General features: G+C 42.3%; 1 protein-coding gene across 1 annotated transcript in view; it reads left to right on the plus strand.

Moving 5' to 3' along the window:
• The window catches only part of MARCHF11 (membrane associated ring-CH-type finger 11), a 61538-nt gene extending 49426 nt beyond the window's left edge, over positions 1-12112 (plus strand). The window contains exons 4-5 of the mRNA XM_077267632.1: positions 8232-8424; positions 11613-12112. Of these exons, the coding sequence (XP_077123747.1) occupies positions 8232-8424; positions 11613-11938 (519 nt within the window). The 3' untranslated portion in view covers positions 11939-12112. The remainder of the gene's footprint in view (positions 1-8231; positions 8425-11612) is intronic.
• Positions 12113-20549: the final 8437 nt, after the last annotated feature.

A 20549-nucleotide genomic window follows, 5' to 3' on the forward strand; every position in this document is an offset into this window, starting at 1 on the left:
GATGTAGCACTACACAGCAGTATGGCTGGTTATGTCTGGAAGCACACTAGCGCTCTTGTAGCAGAGCCCAGTGACAGAGCAGAGTTTGTTATGAGACAGACATGGGGTGATGTAGCAGAATCCAGTGGTTGTAGCGCGAGTAAGGCAGGCAGAGCTGGGAATGTTGGGAGGTTCACTTGTGTCATTGTAGAAGTTCTCATTGATTTAGCATGGCTTGGTTTGTCAGGTGGCATGCTTGTGAAAATGTAGAAAAATCTAGTGGTTGTAGCAGAGCTGGGTTTGTTAGGAGGCACCTCAGTAGCAGAGTCCAGCAGTTATGCTAGAGCTGGATATGTCAGGAGGCACCCTTGAAAGAAAAAGCAGAGCCCGCCGATGTGGTAGTGGACACCATGCTAACTGAAAACTCAGGCTGTCTATAAAGATTTAGCACGTGAAATCGGAGATGTGTGCCAAGGTACCCTGGTAGGCCAATGTGCTTCAGAGCACAGGGAGCTTGCTGCATGGCAAGGAGGACATAGGGCATGGCGCTGGAGACAAGACAGCTGAGCACCACCTAGTCTGACAGATCCCACAATTCACCTGCTTTATTGGGCTTTGGCTTCTGATGTCCGCCGTCTGCACACAGTGACTGAATGCTCTGCTTCTATGAGTCTGTAGGTAGGAAGGTCTGTCAGTTACTCAGTGTGGATGTGGGAAGCCGGACTCTCTGGCTTTCTCCGTCACTTTTGGCAGCATATTTCTGAGCTGATCATTTCCCCCTTTATACTTACATAGTGTCCTTACATAGTGTAGTAAAATATCCTTTTAAAGGCATTTTCCATTTCGTAAAAACCCTGTCTGCAGTTTGTTTTAAGGAAAACAAACTTTTGTTTACTCACCCTTCACAGGTCCAGCTCTGGGTCCAATGTATGTTAAAAGGACTCCGTCAGCACAGAATGACTGTTCAAACCAAGCACAGGGGCTCAGTGCATCATGGCGGGGCCAATCATTCATGTGCATCTTCCCACCTGTTTGTTTTCCCGCTATCTCCACCCCCTCTTCTTTGACAGCTCTGGTTTCATAGATCCAGAAAAGGGATCAGATAAATGGCAATAAAGCAGGTGGGAATGTGCACTTAAAGGGCTTTACCATGAAGAAAACTAGATTGTAATCAATAGATCTTGGGGTCATTCCATGGTAACTTACGTTACATTCACAAGCCATAAACCGGCTACAGACTGTTCTTTGTAGGCAGGCACAAAAAGGAGTGAATGTATATTGTACATTAAACTATTCTCCATAGGTTTCAACACAGTTTGATTTTTCAACAATAAAATTAAATACAAAATTCAGTGTTATTACTTGGTAACTTAAGTTACAAAGAAAGGAAAGGCAATTGTCTTTCATGAGTCTGCCAAACGTTCTGTTCTGGTAAACGGGAGAAGCACGGTTTTTATTGTATTAAAATACCACAGTCCCAGCAACTTTAACAAATGTATTTTAACCTCTCAAGTTAAAAGCAACAGTTTTTATTACAAGAAATGTAGGTAACTTACGTTACCGCACAGTATAGTAACTTACGTTACAATATGTTACCATCCATTGGAGTAAACTTATTGCCAGGTAAGTTACCATCATCTTTGTGATGTAAGTTACTATATTGTGTTGTAACGTAAGCTACCATGGAATCACCCACTTGGAATAATGATAATTTCCACAATTGGATGTGATTAAATAAAATGTTCCTGTGCTGAGATAATCTTATAAATGTGCCCCTGCTGTGTACTGTGTAATTGCCGTGTCTGACTGTACAGGGACATGGTCTGATCATACCACAGCTGCTGGGCAGGGGAGGGATGAAGAAGAGTATACAGACATTACAGCAGGGGATCACAGCTCATTCTTTCTTTGATGTAAAACATTGCTTGAAAACAGGCAGGGAAATGTTTTATCTCACAGAAAGAATATTCTGTGATCCCCTGCTGTAATGTCTGTATACTCTCTTTTGTGTCCTCCCCTGCCCAGGAGCTATGGTATGATCAGACCATGTTCCTGTACAGTCAGACACGGCCATTACACAGTACACAGCAGGGGCACATTTATAAGATTATCTCAGCACAGGAACATTGCATTTAATCACGTCCAATTGTAGAAATTATTATTCCAAGATTTATTGATTAAAATCTACTTTTGTTTATGGGAAAAGCCCTTGAAATATTTGTCCGCTCCATGATACCGAATACCTGTACTTAGCATGAACAGTCATTGTGCGGACATCACATCAACAACACTGCAGCTAATAGGTGAGCACAGTGTCTGTCTCAGATTAACGACACAGACTGCACAGAGCTCACTGATTGGCTGTAGCACTGTTTACATGATGTCGGCACTACAGACTCTAACATCAGTGCTATGACGGGGATTCGCGACTGGACCCGGGGAGGGTGAGTGAGCAAGGCGACAGATGAGTGCTATGACGGAAATTTGTGACTTGACCCGGGGAGGGTGAGTGAGCCTGGCGACAGATCAGTGCTATGATTGAGATTCACGACTGGACCCGGGGAGGGTGAGTGAGCCAGGCGACAGATCAGTGTTATGACGGAGATTGACGACTGAACCCGGGGACGGTGAGTGAGCCAGGCGACAGATCAGTGCTATGACAGAGATTTGTGACTGGACCCGGGGAGGGTGAGTGAGCCTGGCAACAGATCAGTGCTATGACGGAGATTCACGACTGGACCCGGAGAGGGTGAGTGAGCCAGGCAACAGATCAGTGTTATGACGGAGATTTGCGACTGGACCCGGAGAGGGTGAGTGAGCCTGGCAACAGATCAGTGCTATGACGGAGATTCACGACTGGACCCGGGGAGGGTGAGTGAGCCAGGCGACAGATCAGTGCTACGATGGAGATTTGCGACTGGACCCGAGAAACCAGAAAATTCCTTTAATTTTGTAATTCATGACGCCGGCAGGTTTCTAACAATTCATACATCCCTTATAATAAGCCATTTCTACAATCTATAGTAACTATATAATGTTTCGTATTAGTCACATTTCTTCTTTCTTTAGGACATCTGCTGTGTACACCGTACACTGATTAGTAGGATTCATAGACGTCAGGCCCAGAGCCCAGGGTTGTACTCCTTGCCCTTGTCCATCTGGCCATACCTCCCTCTTGTTTCCTACATTACTCATTTATACACGAATGGACTATTTGTAATTGAGCAATTTGTTTGTGCTCTTTATTATCTATGTTTTTTTTATATAAATACTTTTCTATTTTGTGTATTATTTGGTGTTGTGTTTTTGCCTGTTGATAAAATTCTATAGTGTCCAGGGAGTAGTCACCAAGATTATGGTTTATAGATAAGATGACTGGTAAAAATGGTCTTTATGCTATAAAATAATGTATTCAAATGAGTATAGCGAGAGAGCACCTTCATATCTGGTATTTTATTACCATAGATTAATACTAACCTGGATTTAGTATTATTTTAATTAGTAATTTTATTAATAATACTAAGATGGGGTGGCAAAACCCAGGTTCCTTTTATGTGTTGTAATAATATGGGAGGCCACAGACATGCAAAATCTAAAGTACTGTGAAAGGCAAGCTTTCTATCATGCTCCGACATCTCATTTCTAAGTGGATCTTTACTGGCTTGCTGTCAGTAAATAGTAAAATATTCACTTATAGCTCCTAGATTTTAACAAATTATCTTCTGCACACTAGGACCTCATGGTCAGGATTTTTCTTCACTCTCAGAGTGTAAATAACAATGTTTTCATTTATAGACAGCAAGCAAAGCTCTTAAAAAGTGGGCCAATTAAACACTTAGGGCTCTGTGCACACGGTGCGTTTATGGATGCGTTTTCACAGCGTTTTTTCAAGGTTGAAATGGGCCAGAAACACTATGGAATCCTTATGCAAACTAATTTAATGACAATCCTGAAGTGCTGTGCACATGATCAGTAAATTTCCTTTGAGTATTTGCACTGCTTTTATTTTCTGCAGCATGTCAATTCTTTATGCAGATTTTTAGCGTTTTCCACACATTGACTTCAATTGAGTCAGTCAAATCCACAGCAAAGATGCAAGTATAAAAATGTTTGCGGATTTGCTGAGTTTTTGTTTGCGTTTTACCAGCTTCCTATGGTGTTACCCACGCTGTCATCTGTGTGACAGCATGGGAAACACCGGCACGGTGATTCTTATCGGCAGTAACACTACCGCCAGTAAGACCATCAGTCAGAGCACGGTGGGTTCATGCTGTCAGATGTCAGCGTGACCCCACAGCTGTGACTGTGAGCTGCAGCTGTGACCCTCACTAAATAGCTTACCGAAGGTCAGCAGACGTGGGCTGATTGGAGTACTCCTCCCATCAGGCTATGTCTGCTGTCACTGATAACAGTGATGGCAGGAGCTGCTGATGGGAGACATAGGCTCTCACCAGCCGACGCCTGTGCTTACACTTAAAAAAAAGTAAAATAATTACTTCATATTCAAATAAAAATAAAAAAACACATTATCCTCACCTAACACCAAATCCCCGTTGCCCTCGTCTCCTAGAAAAAATGTAAAATAAAGAAACAACATATACTCACCTTAACGCCTAATCCCGGATGCCCATGTGTCCTATAAAAAATTTAAAATAAAAAACCACCATATACTCACCTGTCCAGCGTAGTCCGCGTAATCCAGAATGTCCCACGGCGATCTCACATTTAGAACAGTCACATCAAAAGATGTGACTGCTTTATCCGGCCGCCAGCGATGCACTGACAAGAGGTAATTGTTCCCACAGTGTATCACTGAGCTGCTGTGAGAGAGTTTACCGACGTTCATCAGCTGATCAGCTTTGGTGCTCTCAGTTGTGGCACCACTGCTGTGTGAGAACTTTCTCACAGAGCAGTGGTGCCGTAAGGGAGATCAGCGGAGCTGATCAGCTGATGAACTCCAGTGACCTCTCTCCCAGCATCTCAGTGATACACTGCAGAAGCAATTACCTCCTGTCAGTGTACTGCCGGCTGTCTTTGAGAGCAGTCACATCAGTGACTGAAAGTTATCAAGATCGTCTCGGGACATTATGGATTATCTTTCTCTGTGGACAGGTGAGGAATATTGTGGTTTATTATTTTATTTTTGTTGCAGGAGACGTTGGCTTCAGTGGATTAGGTGAGTATGGTTTAATTTAGATTCAATAAAGGAGTCTGTCATTATTTGAAATAAAGGACTTTATTCTGGGTGTGTGTGTTTTTATAATATCACTATGGGGTTAGTAATGGAGGCATCTTATAGATGCCTCTCCATTATTAACCTGAGGGCTTGATTTCACCTACAAACAAAATACAAAAGTGACATCAACCCCCCCCAACCATTACCCCACTTGCCAACGCTACAGGGCAAGTGGGAATAGCAAGGCTAAGCGCCAGATTTGGCGCATGTTATAGATGCACCTTTTGTGGGACAGCTGAGAGCTGATGTTTTTAGTCTGGAAGGGGGCCAATATCCATGGCCTCTTCCTAGGCTATTAATATCAGCCCACAGCTGTCTGCTTAGCCTTTGCTAGTTAGATTTTATAGGGGGACCTTATGTAATTTTTTTTTCTGGGGTTCCCCTGTAAACTAGACAGTAAAGGCTAAGCAAACAGCTGTGAGCTGATATTAATATCTTTATGGCTATTGGCTCCTTCCCAGAATATTAACATCAGCCCTCAGCCATTGGCTTTCCCTCTGCTGGTTATGAAAATTACGTAGGAGCCCACACATTTTTTTTTTTTTCATTTTTTTAAGAGTTGCTGTTTGGTTATAGCCTATGCAGGTTCATTCTGTTAACGCTCCTACATAGGCTGGTGACAATGTGTGTTTGTTTGTGTGTCTGTTTGTGTTTATTGATCTACTTAATAATGAGGGTGTCGGCCTAACACCTTTTCATTACAAAGCCTATGGCTTGGTGTTAATGACAGCTGCTGACACCAAGCCCTTATCTCATTACCCTGATGCTACTGCATCAGAATGAAAAACGTGGTGTTGAACCAAGAAATTACATCACAAAACTTTTTTTAATATCTTTATTTAGCTAAAAAAAAGCTTTCATTGCTGTACAAAAACGCATACAAAACCAACCAAAAATTGCAGCAAAATGCAAGTTTTTGTCGCAGCGTTTTTGCTGCCAAGAAATGCAGAAACCTTGCAGAAATTTCTGCCAGCAAATACTCTACGTGCGCACATAGCCTAAGAATAGTACATCACAGGTCAGATCTTCATATAAAGAGCGGGATCAGGAGCAGAGCCCACGCCATGCCAGGGAGATGACGGCTATGGTACAGAGCCAACATATGCCTAAAACAGCTGGATTGTTCTCCAGTCGCTCCTGTTTATCTATCTCAGTGCCTCTGTTAGTCACTTACAGTAGAATGTCAATATTGCCATTGTCGGTGCACACATGCATTGGTACCCATTGGCCTCCGCAATGGGGGACTGATCAGTTGTCAGGCAGTTGGGATCCTACAGAAGGCCCCCACAGTTGCTACCTTTGCCTATGGGCTTCAAAGTGGAACGTCATTTTAGCTATATATTTAAATACAGTTGTATAGCAATGCATTGTAAGATGAATATATATTTAAGTTGTAACTCATCACACTTCTCATAAAATTACTTTTCTCAAGTTGTATCTTCAGTAGTTCACAACCCCTACAATCACCTTACTCCCTGGTTTATGGCAGGGCAGGCACTTCTTCTTGAGTGACAGTTCTGGTGAATAGTTGAACTGCAGTATTGGTAGGACTGTAAACCTGAGCACACGTTCTGCTGTTTAACATTCAGCTATCAGTGGTTTGTTCTAGAATGTGCACTGTTATCACTGTATTTGCATATATAGAGAGTACATAGCTCATAAAACTCAAAGCCATTATCCTGGGTGATGAGGGGTGTGAGTGAGAGATTGTGAGAGGAAGACGGAGGGATATGAGGAGCAAACTGCATTATAGAAATTAATGAGCTGGACAGAGCTTACTAGTGTGTTAAGAGTTAACTCCTCTCCTGGAATGTAACTACTGTGAACACTCTGCCAGGATCTGGGCTGCCACTGGTGGTCAAGCTCCATAGAAAACAGCTGTACACTGTGAAATATAAACGTTTTCATTGAAGGAGAATGACTGCAAATAGAAAGAGCAAGTCAATTGCAAACTTGCTTATTTTCATGCAGTCTAACTAATTTAAGCAATTTAATAACTAGAAAATACCCAGTTAATGTCTGGCCACTGATTATTTTGCAGATTCCAATCCTCTTGATGATCGCCAGATAAAACTCCACAAAGTAGACAAAAATGGAAATGGCGCTTCATTTTTCTTGATCATAAAATCAATCCTTGATGTCTTCATATTTTGTTTATTTATTTCACTCACTCATATTGCATCATTAATTTCACAGCACATCATCACTGTCCCTACTGGGGCCCACAATCTACATTCCCGTCAGTATGTCTTTGGAGTGGTGCTAACCACTGAGCCACTTTCCCATTCATAATAATTGACTTTTTCCAACGCACACAGTGTTCTTGATCATAGTTGTCAGAGGACTGTAGGGTAAAAACATTTAAAATCATGAACCACCCATTACATGTGGACACATCACTAATTAACAAGCTATATACGTAAAACATTATATGACAGTTGGACATTGACAAATAAATATATTGCAGACCATTTCCATAATTCATTCCCTTGGGTTTTCTAATGTCTGTCCCTCCGAAAACTGAAAGTTAACTATTTAAACCTTCATATAGGGGACTTGGCCCCTATAAAAATCATACTTGTACTGAAGATTTTAGTAAATGTGCTTCAACATTAATGGCATATTTATTTGTTATCCATGGTCTATCAAATGAATAGGCCATTAAAGTACTGAACGAGCCCTTTAAACAATTCATCAACATAAAAACCACTAATAAACAGATTTTGCAACAATTTAATGAACAAAAAAAATCACGAATGAGAAATAAAGGTTCTGCTTATTTCCAGTAACTCCTTTTCTCCATAGTCTGTGTACTGGATTCCAGTTTAGCCCAAATGAGTTGACTGGTTTTAGGCCTTCTGCTTATTTCTGATTGGACGTCGTGGTGTAATGACATATTCCTATATAAACATTTGTATATGTAGATCGTGACGTGCAAGGTCCTACCGCTGATTGATTTCTTGGTTACAGAATCAGACCTTTGCTATGTAAGTGCTAACTATTCCTTGTGTTTCAGTGGCAGCGCATTACAGTGACATTGGTGGAAAAAGTCCAAATGATCGCAGTCATTCTTGGATCACTCTTCCTAGTATCGAGTGTGACGTGGCTTCTGTGGTCAGCGTTCAGCCCGTATGCGGTATGGCAAAGGAGAGACATCCTTTTTCAAATATGCTATGGCATGTACGGCTTTATGGACCTAGTGTGTATAGGTACGGTTCCTATTATTATTATATAGGTGTTTCATATTCATTTCTTTTATACTGTAGAAATGAGTTGATGTTCCTACAAATGACAGCATCAATACTTTAGATACCCTTATTGGTATTCTAATGTGACAGTAATCACAATCGTATTTCAGCGTAATATCTGCGGGCCAAGTCTTCAGAAATCGGAATGCTGCTTGATATGAGTACAGTTATGGCTTACGTGGCATGTAATCTTTAGAAACCCTGATACCATCAGCACAGATCTGTGCCATGGACGTCACTGTGTAGATGCATACAATTAATTAGAACAGGGACCGGAAAGACAATGTGTGACATTTATTGACATTTCCAGGCAGCGAATACATCATTAAACGATTATTGTTAGTAATTACCAGGCAAGCTGACCATAAGCATCATGAGAAGGGCATGGATTACTGCAGGCCATTCAAGTATTGTTTGTCATTTAGTACGGCAAGTTAATATAAAGCTGTGGATAAATGGAATAATGAGGAAACGCTGACATATTCCCTGTAAGCCGCTTCAGGCTGATGGCAATGTTCTATTCTTTTAAAATATATATTTTCTTAAATATATTCATTAAATGGCGTCTATTAGAAGGATCAACCCTTCTAAGCCATCTGCATGGGCATGTAAATACTAAAAAGATGAATAAAATGATACCTTGATATCTGCAATGCGATGTCTTATTCCAGAGAAATCCACGTTTTTCTTATATGTAAATGAGCATCTTCGATCTCCCTGAGAATCTGCCTCCAGAGCTTATTTTAATGAAAGGAGGAGTTACCGGGGTGTGACATGTAGATCAGGACTGTCAGTCATTATATGTCTCACACTTTATGTAAAATAAGCTCTGGACGCAGATTCACCTGGAGAGCTATGTCCAATCTGTAGATCTTACATTTACATGATACAGTCATGGCTAAATGTGTTGGCACCCTTGAAATTGTTCCAGAAAATGAAGTGTTTCACCAAGAAAATTACTGCAAGTACACATGTTTTGTTGTACATATGTGTATTTCCTTTGGGTGTATTGGAACAACACAAAAAAAACAGAAAAAAAAGGACATAATTTCACACAAAACCCCCAAAATGGTCCTTACAAAATTCTTGGCACCCTCAACTTAATATTTGGTTGCACACCCTTTGGAATAAATAACTACAATCAATCACTCCCTATAACCATCAACAAGCTTCTTACACCTTCCAACCGGATTTTTGCACACACCTGATACTTGCCACAGGTGAGTTTGAACAAGGATCACATACCTGAAACAAAGTAGTTTACCCACAATTTTGTAAAGGTGCCAGCAATTTTATGCAGCCCATGTTTGGGGTTTTGTGTGAAATTATGTCCTGATTGCCTTTATTTCTGTTTTTTGTGTTGTTCAAATACAAAGGAAATAAACATGTGTATAACAAAACATGTGTAATTATAATAATTTTCTGAGAGAAATACTTCATTTTCTGCAACAGTTTTAAGGATGTCAACAGTTTGGTCCATGATTGTATAAGAAAAACATGGATTTCTAAGGGATAAGACATCACTTAATTAAACTTTCTGTGACCTATATGCCGATATAGATGGCTTAGGAGAGTTGTTTTAGATATCTAGATTTTTTGTGTTTGTGATTTAGATACTATCATGCCATAAATAGTATGAAAACAGTAAGGCGGTGGGTACCTCTGTGCCATCATATTAAATGGTGCTATACAGTGATATATCATCATTCACATTAGTCGCTGTCCCAGATGGTCCTCACATTCTATCTCATTTTTGTAGATAAAAACATTAAAAAGGTTATCCAACCTACCGCAAATAAATAACATGAACAACACTTACAAAATAGTGGCCAGTGATTTTCTTTCTTCTTTACAACATTCACTTCTGATTTATTATTTTTTTTATAGAGGTTGCTTGTTATTTTCATTTTTGAATCTATTTTGGGATGACAAAAATGGACATAAAAAATCCGGTACACAATCCATTTATTTGAATGCGTTTGAATGGGAGCAGAAATGTCCTTAACTGTATTCTGTTTGATTGCAATCTAGCAAATAATATATTCTGCACAATTTTTTTGGCCTGGCTCAAAATACAGCTAGCAACTGGATCCATTTTTTTTAACATTGAGGTCTATGGGAAATGGATCATAACATCAATAAACCTTTTTGGACTCAAAGTGCATAATGGACGGTCATCTGTTATGTTCTCCATTAGCGGATCTGTTTTTTAAACACCACACAAATCTAGAACACTATAGGTGTTTGTAACACAAACGTGTAGAATACACAAAATCTGTTACCCCTCAGCTGGATTACCACTGACCAAACATGTCATCTCTCAGGGCAAGTGACAGGGACATCTCTGATTAATGACAACTATTTCTATTGCAAGGATAACAGCTTGTCTATGGGCCAAGTGGTGTATTGCTGGAGGTGTCCAACTGCTGGGACCCCCAAAGATCTTTGTGACCCTTCTGTGAGTGGAGCTGTGGTCGAGCATGTGCACTACTTCTCAATTCACTGTCTATAGCGCCTCCATACAGAGTGATAAAGTGCATGTTCAACCAACGCTCCATTCACATCAGAAACCCCGACTTGTCTCAGGGGTCTCAGTGGTTTGACCTCATTATCAACCAATGGTCACCTATCCAGTGTGTGGGTGAAAGTTGGTGATAACTTTGTATAAGTTTCTTCATATTTGCAGAAATCTAGAGAGTTATGGTGATGTAATTTACCACTTTATCACATGGCTACCTTACATGTGGTACAAGGGGAGATGTGTCAATATCGGTAAAATGTAAAATTAATTGGGATCGATAGTAAATAATAGGAAGATCAATTAGGTATAAGATGTTAGCGCTGATCCACTTCTTCACACATCACATTCTCCGCACTTCTACATTCCCTGAAATAAAGGATCCCCTTTAATAAAAAAAAAATCAGATACAATCTACATACCACCATTTTTTTTGTGCATGTGTGAAAGCAGCCCTTTACCTAGTGATCTGTGCCTTGCTTACTGACTAACTGCTTTTTATGTATTCTTTAGAAGCCAGCCATAGGCTTGGTATTGCTTTTTTGGCCCACAGCAGCTGTAATTGTTCATTCATCGGATATGTAAATGTATCTCCAGACGTTATTAATATGGAAATGTTGTGCGATTCTAGGTTTAATTGTCCACGAAGGAGCAGCTGTTTATAAGGTGTTCAGGAGATGGAGAGCCGTGAACTTGCACTGGGATGTGTTAAATTACGACAAAGCGTCCGACATAGAAGAAAGCAGCCGTGCTGTGCCTTCAACCAGTAGGACATTGTGGCTACCACTAACGGCATTCCGACCCAGGACCTTGGTTCACCCGACACGCCTAAGCTCTCCCAGGCTGCAATGTGGATACGTATTCCTACATTTGTTCAACAGAATGAGAACGTCTCCTGAAGGCTCCATAGAGGACAGTACGTCTGGTGAGGTTGTAATGAGAGTAACCTCTGTGTAAGGAGTCAGGACCACCACAAACATTCCTTTAGCCGAGGACAGTGTTTTTGAATGTTAGTGCAATGAACCCAAAGCACTTTTAAAGTATTTAAATATATATATATGAAAGTTTTTCTAACTTAAATTCTTTTTTATAGAAGCTGTTATATTAAAATACAGTTTTCAGAAACAACATATTTTGGCAGTTTTTGACTATTTGTTTGTTTTTTTTAAAATGTGATTGAAGTATGATTGGTCAGTTATAGTATTTCTTTACAATTATTGCTCACTAGCTGTACTACCCGGCTTCGCCCGGGGTAATAACTGCTGTTAGCAAAATAGAATGTGTTAACAAAAATTTATTCTGCACAAAAAAACCACAAAACAAATAGATAGAAATGTAATTATTAAAAGGCAAAAACTAAGCTAATAGAAGCATTTTACAACATATATTTCAACACCAGAGATATTCCACACAGATTTAACTAAATTGGCCAAGTAATGTGAAGTAATCTTCTACTACTTATTCGAGAGCCTTTTGATAAACGACATTCTTAGTTTTTCCTTCAGGTGCAAAGACAAACAGATTTTTGGCTGTTCCAACTCTTGAACAGGCCACATAAAGTTGACCATGAGAAAAGCATGGAGATTGTAAATCTAAGCTAGCTGAAGAGCCCGGCGTTGCCTGGGCATAGTAAATATCTGTGGTTAGTTATAGCACCTCACTTCTCTTATTTTCCCATCACGCCTCTCATTTTCCCCATCACATCTTTCATTTTCCCCCTCACATCTCTCATTTTCTCCCTCACACCTCTCATTTTCCCCCTCACTCCTCTTATTTCCCCCCACTCCTCTCATTCCCCCCTAACACTTGTCATTTCAACCTCACATCTGTCATTTTCCGATCACTCCACTATTTTCCCTCCTCTCATTTTGCACTCACACCTTTTCATTTTCACCTCACACCTCTCATTTTCACCTCAGTATATACATGTTTGTCATCTCCCTTATATATAGTATACACCTGTATGTCATCTCCTGTATATAGTATATACCTGTATGTCATCTCCCCTGTATATAGTATATACCTGTATGTCATCTCCTCCTATATATAGTATATACCTGTATGTAATCTCCTCCTGTATATAGTATATACCTGTGTGTCATCTCACCTATATATAGTATATATCTGTGTGTCATCTCCTCCTGTATATAGCATATACCTGTATGTCATCTCCTCCTGTATATACTATATACCTGTAGGTAATCTGCTCCTGTATATAGTATATACCTGTGTGTCATCTCCTTCTGTATATAGTATATACCTGTATGTCATCTCCTGCTGTATGTAGTATGTACCTGTATGTCATCTCCTCCTCTATGTAGTATATACCTGTGTGTCATCTCACCTATATATAGTATACACCTGTATGTCATCTCCTGTATATAGTATATACCTGTATGTCATCTCCCCTGTATATAGTATATACCTGCTGTGTGTCATCTCCCCTGTATATAGTATATACCTGTATGTCATCTCCTCCTATATATAGTATATACCTGTATGTAATCTCCTCCTGTATATAGTATATACCTGTGTGTCATCTCACCTATATATAGTATATATCTGTGTCATCTCCTGTATATAGTATATACCTGTATGTCATCTCCTCCTATACATAGCATATACCTGTATGTCATCTCCTCCTGTATATACTATATACCTGTAGGTAATCTGCTCCTGTATATAGTATATACCTGTGTGTCATCTCCTTCTGTATATAGTATATACCTGTATGTCATCTCCTCCTGTATGTAGTATGTACCTGTATGTCATCTCCTCCTCTATATAGTATATACCTGTGTCATCTCTCCTGTATATAGTATATATCTGTGTGTCATCTCCTCCTGCATATAGTATATACCTGTGTGTCATCTCCTCCTGTATATAGTATATATCTGTATGTCATCTCCTCCTGTATTAGACCTCGTTCACACGTTATTTGGTCAGTATTTTTACCTCAGTATTTGTAAGCTAAATTGGCAGCCTGATAAATCTCCAGCCAACAGTAAGCCCACCCCCTGGCAGTATATATTAGCTCACACATATACATAATAGACTGGTCATGTGACTGACAGCTGCCGGATTCCTATATGGTACATTTGTTGCTCTTGTAGTTTTTCAGCTTATTAATCAGATTTTTATTTTTGAAGGATAATACCAGACTTGTGTGTGTTTTAGGGCGAGTTTCGTGTGTCAAGTTGTGTGTGTTGAGTTGCGTGTGGCGACATGCTTGTAGCGACTTTTGTGAGATGAGTTTTGTGTGGCAACATGCGTGTAGCAACTTTTTGTGTGTCGAGTTGCATGTGACAGGTTAGTGTAGCAAGTTGTGTGCAGCAAGTTTTGCGCATGGCGAGTTTTGCGCGTGGCGAGTTTTATGTGTGGTGCCTTTTGAGTATGTGCAAGTTTTCTGTGAGGCAACTTTTGCATGTGTTGCAACTTTTGTGCATGTGGCAATTTTTCCGCGTGTGCAAGTTTTGCATGTGGCGAGTTTTCCATGAGGTGAGTTTTGCACGTGTGGCGAGTTTTGCATGTGGAGAGTTTTGCGCGTGGCGAGTTTTGAGCGGCGACTTTTGTGTTTCAACTTTTATGTGGCGAGGTTGGTGTATGTGTGGTGAAGTGTGCGCTGAGGGTGGCATATGTGTTCGAGCACGTGGTAGTGTGTGGCGCATTTTGTGTGTGTGTTCATATCCCCGTGGTGTGGTGATTATCCCATGTCGGGGCCCTACCTTAGCAACTGTACAGTATATACTCTTTGGCGCCATCGCTGTCATTCTTTAAGTCCCCCTTGTTCACATCTGGCAGCTGTTAATTTGCCTCCAACACTTTTCCTTTCACTTTTTCCCCATTATGTAGATAGTGGCAAAATTGTTTGGTGAATAGGAAAGCGCGGGGTTAAAATTTCACCTCACAACATAGCTTTGACGCTCTCAGGGTCCAGACGTGTGACTGCAAAATTTTGTGCCTGTAGCTGCGACGGTTCAGATGCCAATCCTGGACATACATACATACACACATTCAGCTTTATATATTAGATTTCCTTTTGATATTATAAAGGGATACTCATGGGACTGTGTACTAATGTCACTCATAAGTCATTCAGTTGTGATTACCTGGTGTGATGTATTCATGCAGAGATAAAGAGGGGAACAGCTGGAATGGATATTATAGTGTAATTACCTTATTATCTAACTAGCTAAGGCGTCTCAAGATAAGCTACACACTAAATACACTGAACAAAAATGTAAACACAACACTTTTGTTTCTTGCTGCCATTTTTCATGCGCTGAACTCAGATCTAAAGGCCCCGTCTCACATAGCGAGATCGCTAGCGATATCGCTGCTGAGTCACAAGTTTTGTGACGCAACAGCGACCTCCATAGCGATCTCGCTATGTGTGACACGTACCAGCGATCAGGCCCCTGCTGTGAGATCGCTGGTCGTGTCGGAATGGCCTGGACCTTTTTTTGGTCGTTGAGGCCCCGCTGACATCGCTGAATCGGTGTGTGTGACACCGATCCAGCGATGTCTTCACTGGTAACCAGGGTAAACATCGGGTTACTAAGCGCAGGGCCGCGCTTAGTAACCCGATGTTTACCCTGGTTACCAGCGTAAATGTAAAAAAAAAAAAACAGTACATACTCACCATCTGATGTCCGTCAGGTCCCCCGGCGTCTGCTTCCTGCTCTCACTGACTGCCGGCCGTACAGTGAGAAGTGAGAGCACAGCAGTGACGTCACCGCTGCGCTCTGCTCTCACTGTACGGCGGCACTCAGTCAGAGCAGGAAGCAGACGGCAAGGGACCTGGACACCGAAAGGCGAGTATGTAGTGTTTGTTTTTTTTGGTAACCAGGGTAAACATCGGGTTACTAAGCGCGGCCCTGCGCTTAGTAACCCGATGTTTACCCTGGTTACCCGGGTGCTGCAGGGGGACTTCGGCATCGTTGAAGACAGTTTCAACGATGCCGAAGTCGTTCCCCTGAACGTTGGTCGCTGGGGAGAGCGGTCTGTGTGACAGCTCCCCAGCGACCACACAGCGACTTACCAACGATCACGGCCAGGTCGTATCGCTGGTCGTGATCGTTGGTAAATCGCTTAGTGAGACGGGGCCTTAAGACTTTTTTTTATATACAAAAGGCCTTTTTCTCTCAAATGTTGGTCTAAATCTGTGTTAGTGAGCACTTCTCCTTTGACGAGATCATCCATCCACCTGACAGGTGAGGCATATCATGATTCTGATTAGGCACATGATTATTGTACAGGTGGGCCTTAGAGTGGCCACAATAAAAGGCAACTCTATAACACAACACAATGCCACAGATGTCGCAAGTTTTGAGGTTGCGTGCAATTGGCATGCAGGAATATCCACCAGCTCAGGTTGCCCATGAACTGAATGTTCATTTTTCTACCATAACTCGTCTCCAAAGGCTTATTGGAGAATTTGGCAGTGCATCTAACTGGCCTCACAACCGCAGACCACATGTAACATCCAGCATGTTCACCCCCAAGATCGTCTGAGACCAGCCACCCGAACAGCTGCTGCACCAATAGGTTTGCATAACCAAAGAATTTCTGGACAAACTGTCAGAAACCATTTCAGGGAAGCTCATCTGCATGCTTGTTGTCCTCATCTGGGTCTCCACCTGAGTACAATTTGTCGTTGTAGCTGACTTGAGTGGGCAAATTCTCACATTTGATGGCTTCTGGCATGTTGGAGAGGTGTTCTCTTCATGGATGAATCCCGGTTTGCCCTGTACAGAGCAGACTGCATGTATGACATAGTGTGGGTGAGCGGTTTTCTGATGTCAACATTGTAAATCGAGAGGCCCATGTTGGCAATGGGGTTATGGTATGGGCAGGCTAAGGACAACGAACACAGGTGCATTTTATTGATGCCATTTTGAATGCACAGCGATACCGTGACGAGATCCTGGTGGACACTGTTGTACCATTCATCCATGATAGTGATGAGCGAATATACTCGTTACTCGAGATTTCTCGAACATGCTCGGGGGTCCTCTGAGCATTTTTTGTGCTCACAGATTTAGTTTTTCTTGCCGCAGCTGAATGATTTACATCTGTTAGCCAGCATAAGTACATGTGGGGGTTGCCTGGTTGCTAGGGAATCCCCACATGTAATCAAGCTGGCTAACAGATGTAAATCATTCAGCTGCGGCAAGAAGAACCTTATCTCCGAGCACAAAAAATACTCTGAGGACCCCCGAGCATGCTCGAGAAATCTCGAGTAACGAGTATGTTCGCTCATCACTAATCCATGACCATCACTTCATGTTGCTGCGTGATAATGCACGGCTCCATGTTGCAAGGATCTGTACACAATTTCCGTAAGCTGAAAACATCCCAGTTCTTGCATGGCCAGCATACTTACCGGACATGTTACCCGTTGAGCATGTTTGGGATGCTCTGGATCAGCATATACGACAGCATGTTCAAGTAGTTTGCAGATCCATTGAAGAGGAGTGGACCACCATTCCACAGATCACAATCAACAACCTGATCAGCTCTATGCAAAGGAGATGTGTTGTACTGCATGAGGCAAATGGTGGTCACACCAGATACTGACTGGTTTTCTGACCCCAGTGGAATCCCCCAACGCTGTAAAACTGAACATTTTAGGGTTGCCTTTTATTGTGTCCACCCTAAGGCACCTGTGCAATAATCATATGTCTAATCAGCATCTTGATATGCCTCACCTGTGAGGTGGATGGATTATATCGGCAAAGAAGAAGTGTTCACTAACACAGATTTACACAAATTTGTGAATATTTGAGAGAAAAATTCCTTTTGTGTATATAGAAAAAGTCTTTCTGGGCGGGGGGCTCTGTGTGGAGAACATGGGTGAGGGCTCTGTGTAGAGAACATAGATGGGGGCTCTGTGTGGAGAACATGGGCGGGGGCTCTGTGTGGAGAACATGGGTAGGGTCTCTGTGTGGAGAAAATGGGTGGGGGCTCTGTGTGGAAAACATGGGCTGGGTATCTGTGTGGAGAACATGGGTGGGGGCTCTGTGAGGAAAACATGGGCGGGGGATCTGTGTGGAGAACATGGGTGGGGGCTCTGTGTGGAGAACATGGGTGGGGGCTTTGTGTGGAGAACATGGGTGGGGGCTCTGTGTGGAAAACATGGGCGGGGATCTGTGTGGAGGACATGGGTGGGGGCTTTGTGGAAAACGGGTGAGGGCTCTGTGTAGAGAACATAGATGGGGCTCTGTGTGGAAAACATGGGCGGGGGCTCTGCGTGCAGAACATGGGTGGGGGCTCTGTGTAGAGAACATTGGCGTGGGCTTTGTGTGGAGAACATGGGCAGGGAGCTCTGTGGAGAACATGGGTGGGGGGCTCTGTGTGGAGAACATGGGTGGGGGGCTCTGTGTGGAGAACATGGGTGGGGGGCTCGGTGTGGAGAACATGGGTGGGGGCTCTGTGGAGAGGGCATTTTTTTTACATAGGGAGCACAGTGTAGGGTAATTATTTATTAAGGGGTACAGCATAGGACTTATTTAGGGCACAGCGTGGTTGGTTATTCTTATTCTAGAACATTATAATGATACTGTTAGTTTTAAGGGCTATATGAAGCCGATCAGCAGTCACTTTCATGTGCACAGAAGAATCGTTAACATGATTGTCCTGTGCACATAGAATTGCATTGTACACAGCAGCACATGTGTACAGCACATGTGGACAATATGTTGCTGAGAACGATGATATATAAAAGGAGTCTTTCACCCCCAAAATACCAATTATTCTGCATACACATTTATATAGGGGACATAGCCCAGGCTATAGAGTTTTAACTTAATATTTTATTTTTTATATGCAAATGAGGGCGCTTCTGTGCACCCTTGGTGCTTCCTGTGCATTGGAGCACCGTTACACCCTCCTATTTGCATGTTAAAGTCATTCCCTTGTTATAATTGACTGTCTAAAATAACTTTGCATTTCTACACATGTGCCCTGACACTAGAGGAGCATAGTACCGCTCCGGGGGTCAGTGTGAACACAAGGTGAGTGCAGGCGCGTTCTGATGCCTGCTCGCTGCCTGCTTTTGACGTCGAACTCAATCTCAATGAGGAGGAATGGCGTTGAAGTGAGCAGACAGCACAACACAGCGTCTTGTCCTCCTCCTCACTGAAGCCGCTCACTACTTCCAGGTGCACAGAGTGGCAGCCGCAGACAGACAGGATCCCGGCGTCAGACCGCACCCATAGCCACGTAGTGTGTGCACACCCCACCGACACCTGAGTGTCTGCTTTTCTTCTCCAGTGTGCGTGTGCAGACAGGTGAACTGATGTTGGACTGTTCTCGCTCTTACCAACGGATCACTATCAAGACAAGGGACTGGCCTTAATGAGAACCTGTCACCAGGTTTTCCCCATATAAAGTGCAGCCAGCACCTATAAGCCCCTGTTATAGCTTTCTGGTACCCTGTCTGTATGTCCCCAAACTCCTATGCAAGGCACAAAAAATAGCTTTTATTATAACCACAAATAAAATGATGATTGTGAGAAGAGAGGAGACGCCTGATCAAGACTGGAGATGTCCATTGGACCAGTCAGTGGGTATAATAAAAGCTTTTTCTGTGCCTGGCATAGGGGATTGGGAACATACACAGCATACCAGAATGCTGTAACAGAGGGCGTATAGCTGATGGCCGTATTTTATATGGGGAAAACCTGGTGATGGGTTCCCATTAATTTTCAAGAATTAGGTGATAACGGTGCACCAAGGCTTAGGCCACTCCAAGGGTACATGGAAATGTCTTCATGTGCATATTAAATAAATATCGCCTTTTCAGCAAATGTTATGCTAAACTGTATGTGCCTGGTATTCTTTTAGTAGGGGGCTACATCCCTTGTGTAAATCTTTATGCAATCTAATTGTCATTTTGGGGTAACAGACTTCCTTTCAGAAACCTTAAAATTCATTTCACCTAACAAACGTTTTATTCATGCATCGGGTGATTGACAGCCTGTTTGGATAGATTGATAACCAGGTTCCCTTTATCAGCTGCAGTGGTAAATGGGTTGTCGGATCTAAATCTACAAATCTGAAGTCACTCGAAATGACTGCAGACTTGTGAATCCTCACATCATGCGCTGCTTGCTGTGAGGATTCTCCGATGCTCTCCTCACTTCCTCCTTGCACAGTCATCGCTAGGAACCATGTGTAGATAGTGAAGACTCTGCAAGGAGGAAGTGGGGAGAGAACCTTATCGGCATGTACGCCTGAGGTCACTGGAACGGAAGTCGCCGGCGCCAGCTCAGAAGATCCCTGAATGCAGTGCTCAGAGAATGGAAGATGGAGTATGAATTTCTGAGGTAGTGCAGGGTGCAGGCGTGGAATTCCAGGGCCATAACTGATGCTGATGGGAGGGAGGTAGTATTACAATGAGGACAGGAGGAAGGGCTTTCTTACAGGCACCGCACGCCTCAGAGCCTGGAACAAAGCATTAGCATACAGGAAGAATATAACATTTCTCAACAACAAGACCGCTAATATGAGGCATACAGGTAGGACTAGTGTAACATTTCAATTACCTGTATGCCCATATTAATAG

Source organism: Ranitomeya variabilis, chromosome 6 (assembly GCF_051348905.1).
Source record: "Ranitomeya variabilis isolate aRanVar5 chromosome 6, aRanVar5.hap1, whole genome shotgun sequence".
NCBI lineage: Eukaryota > Metazoa > Chordata > Amphibia > Anura > Dendrobatidae > Ranitomeya > Ranitomeya variabilis.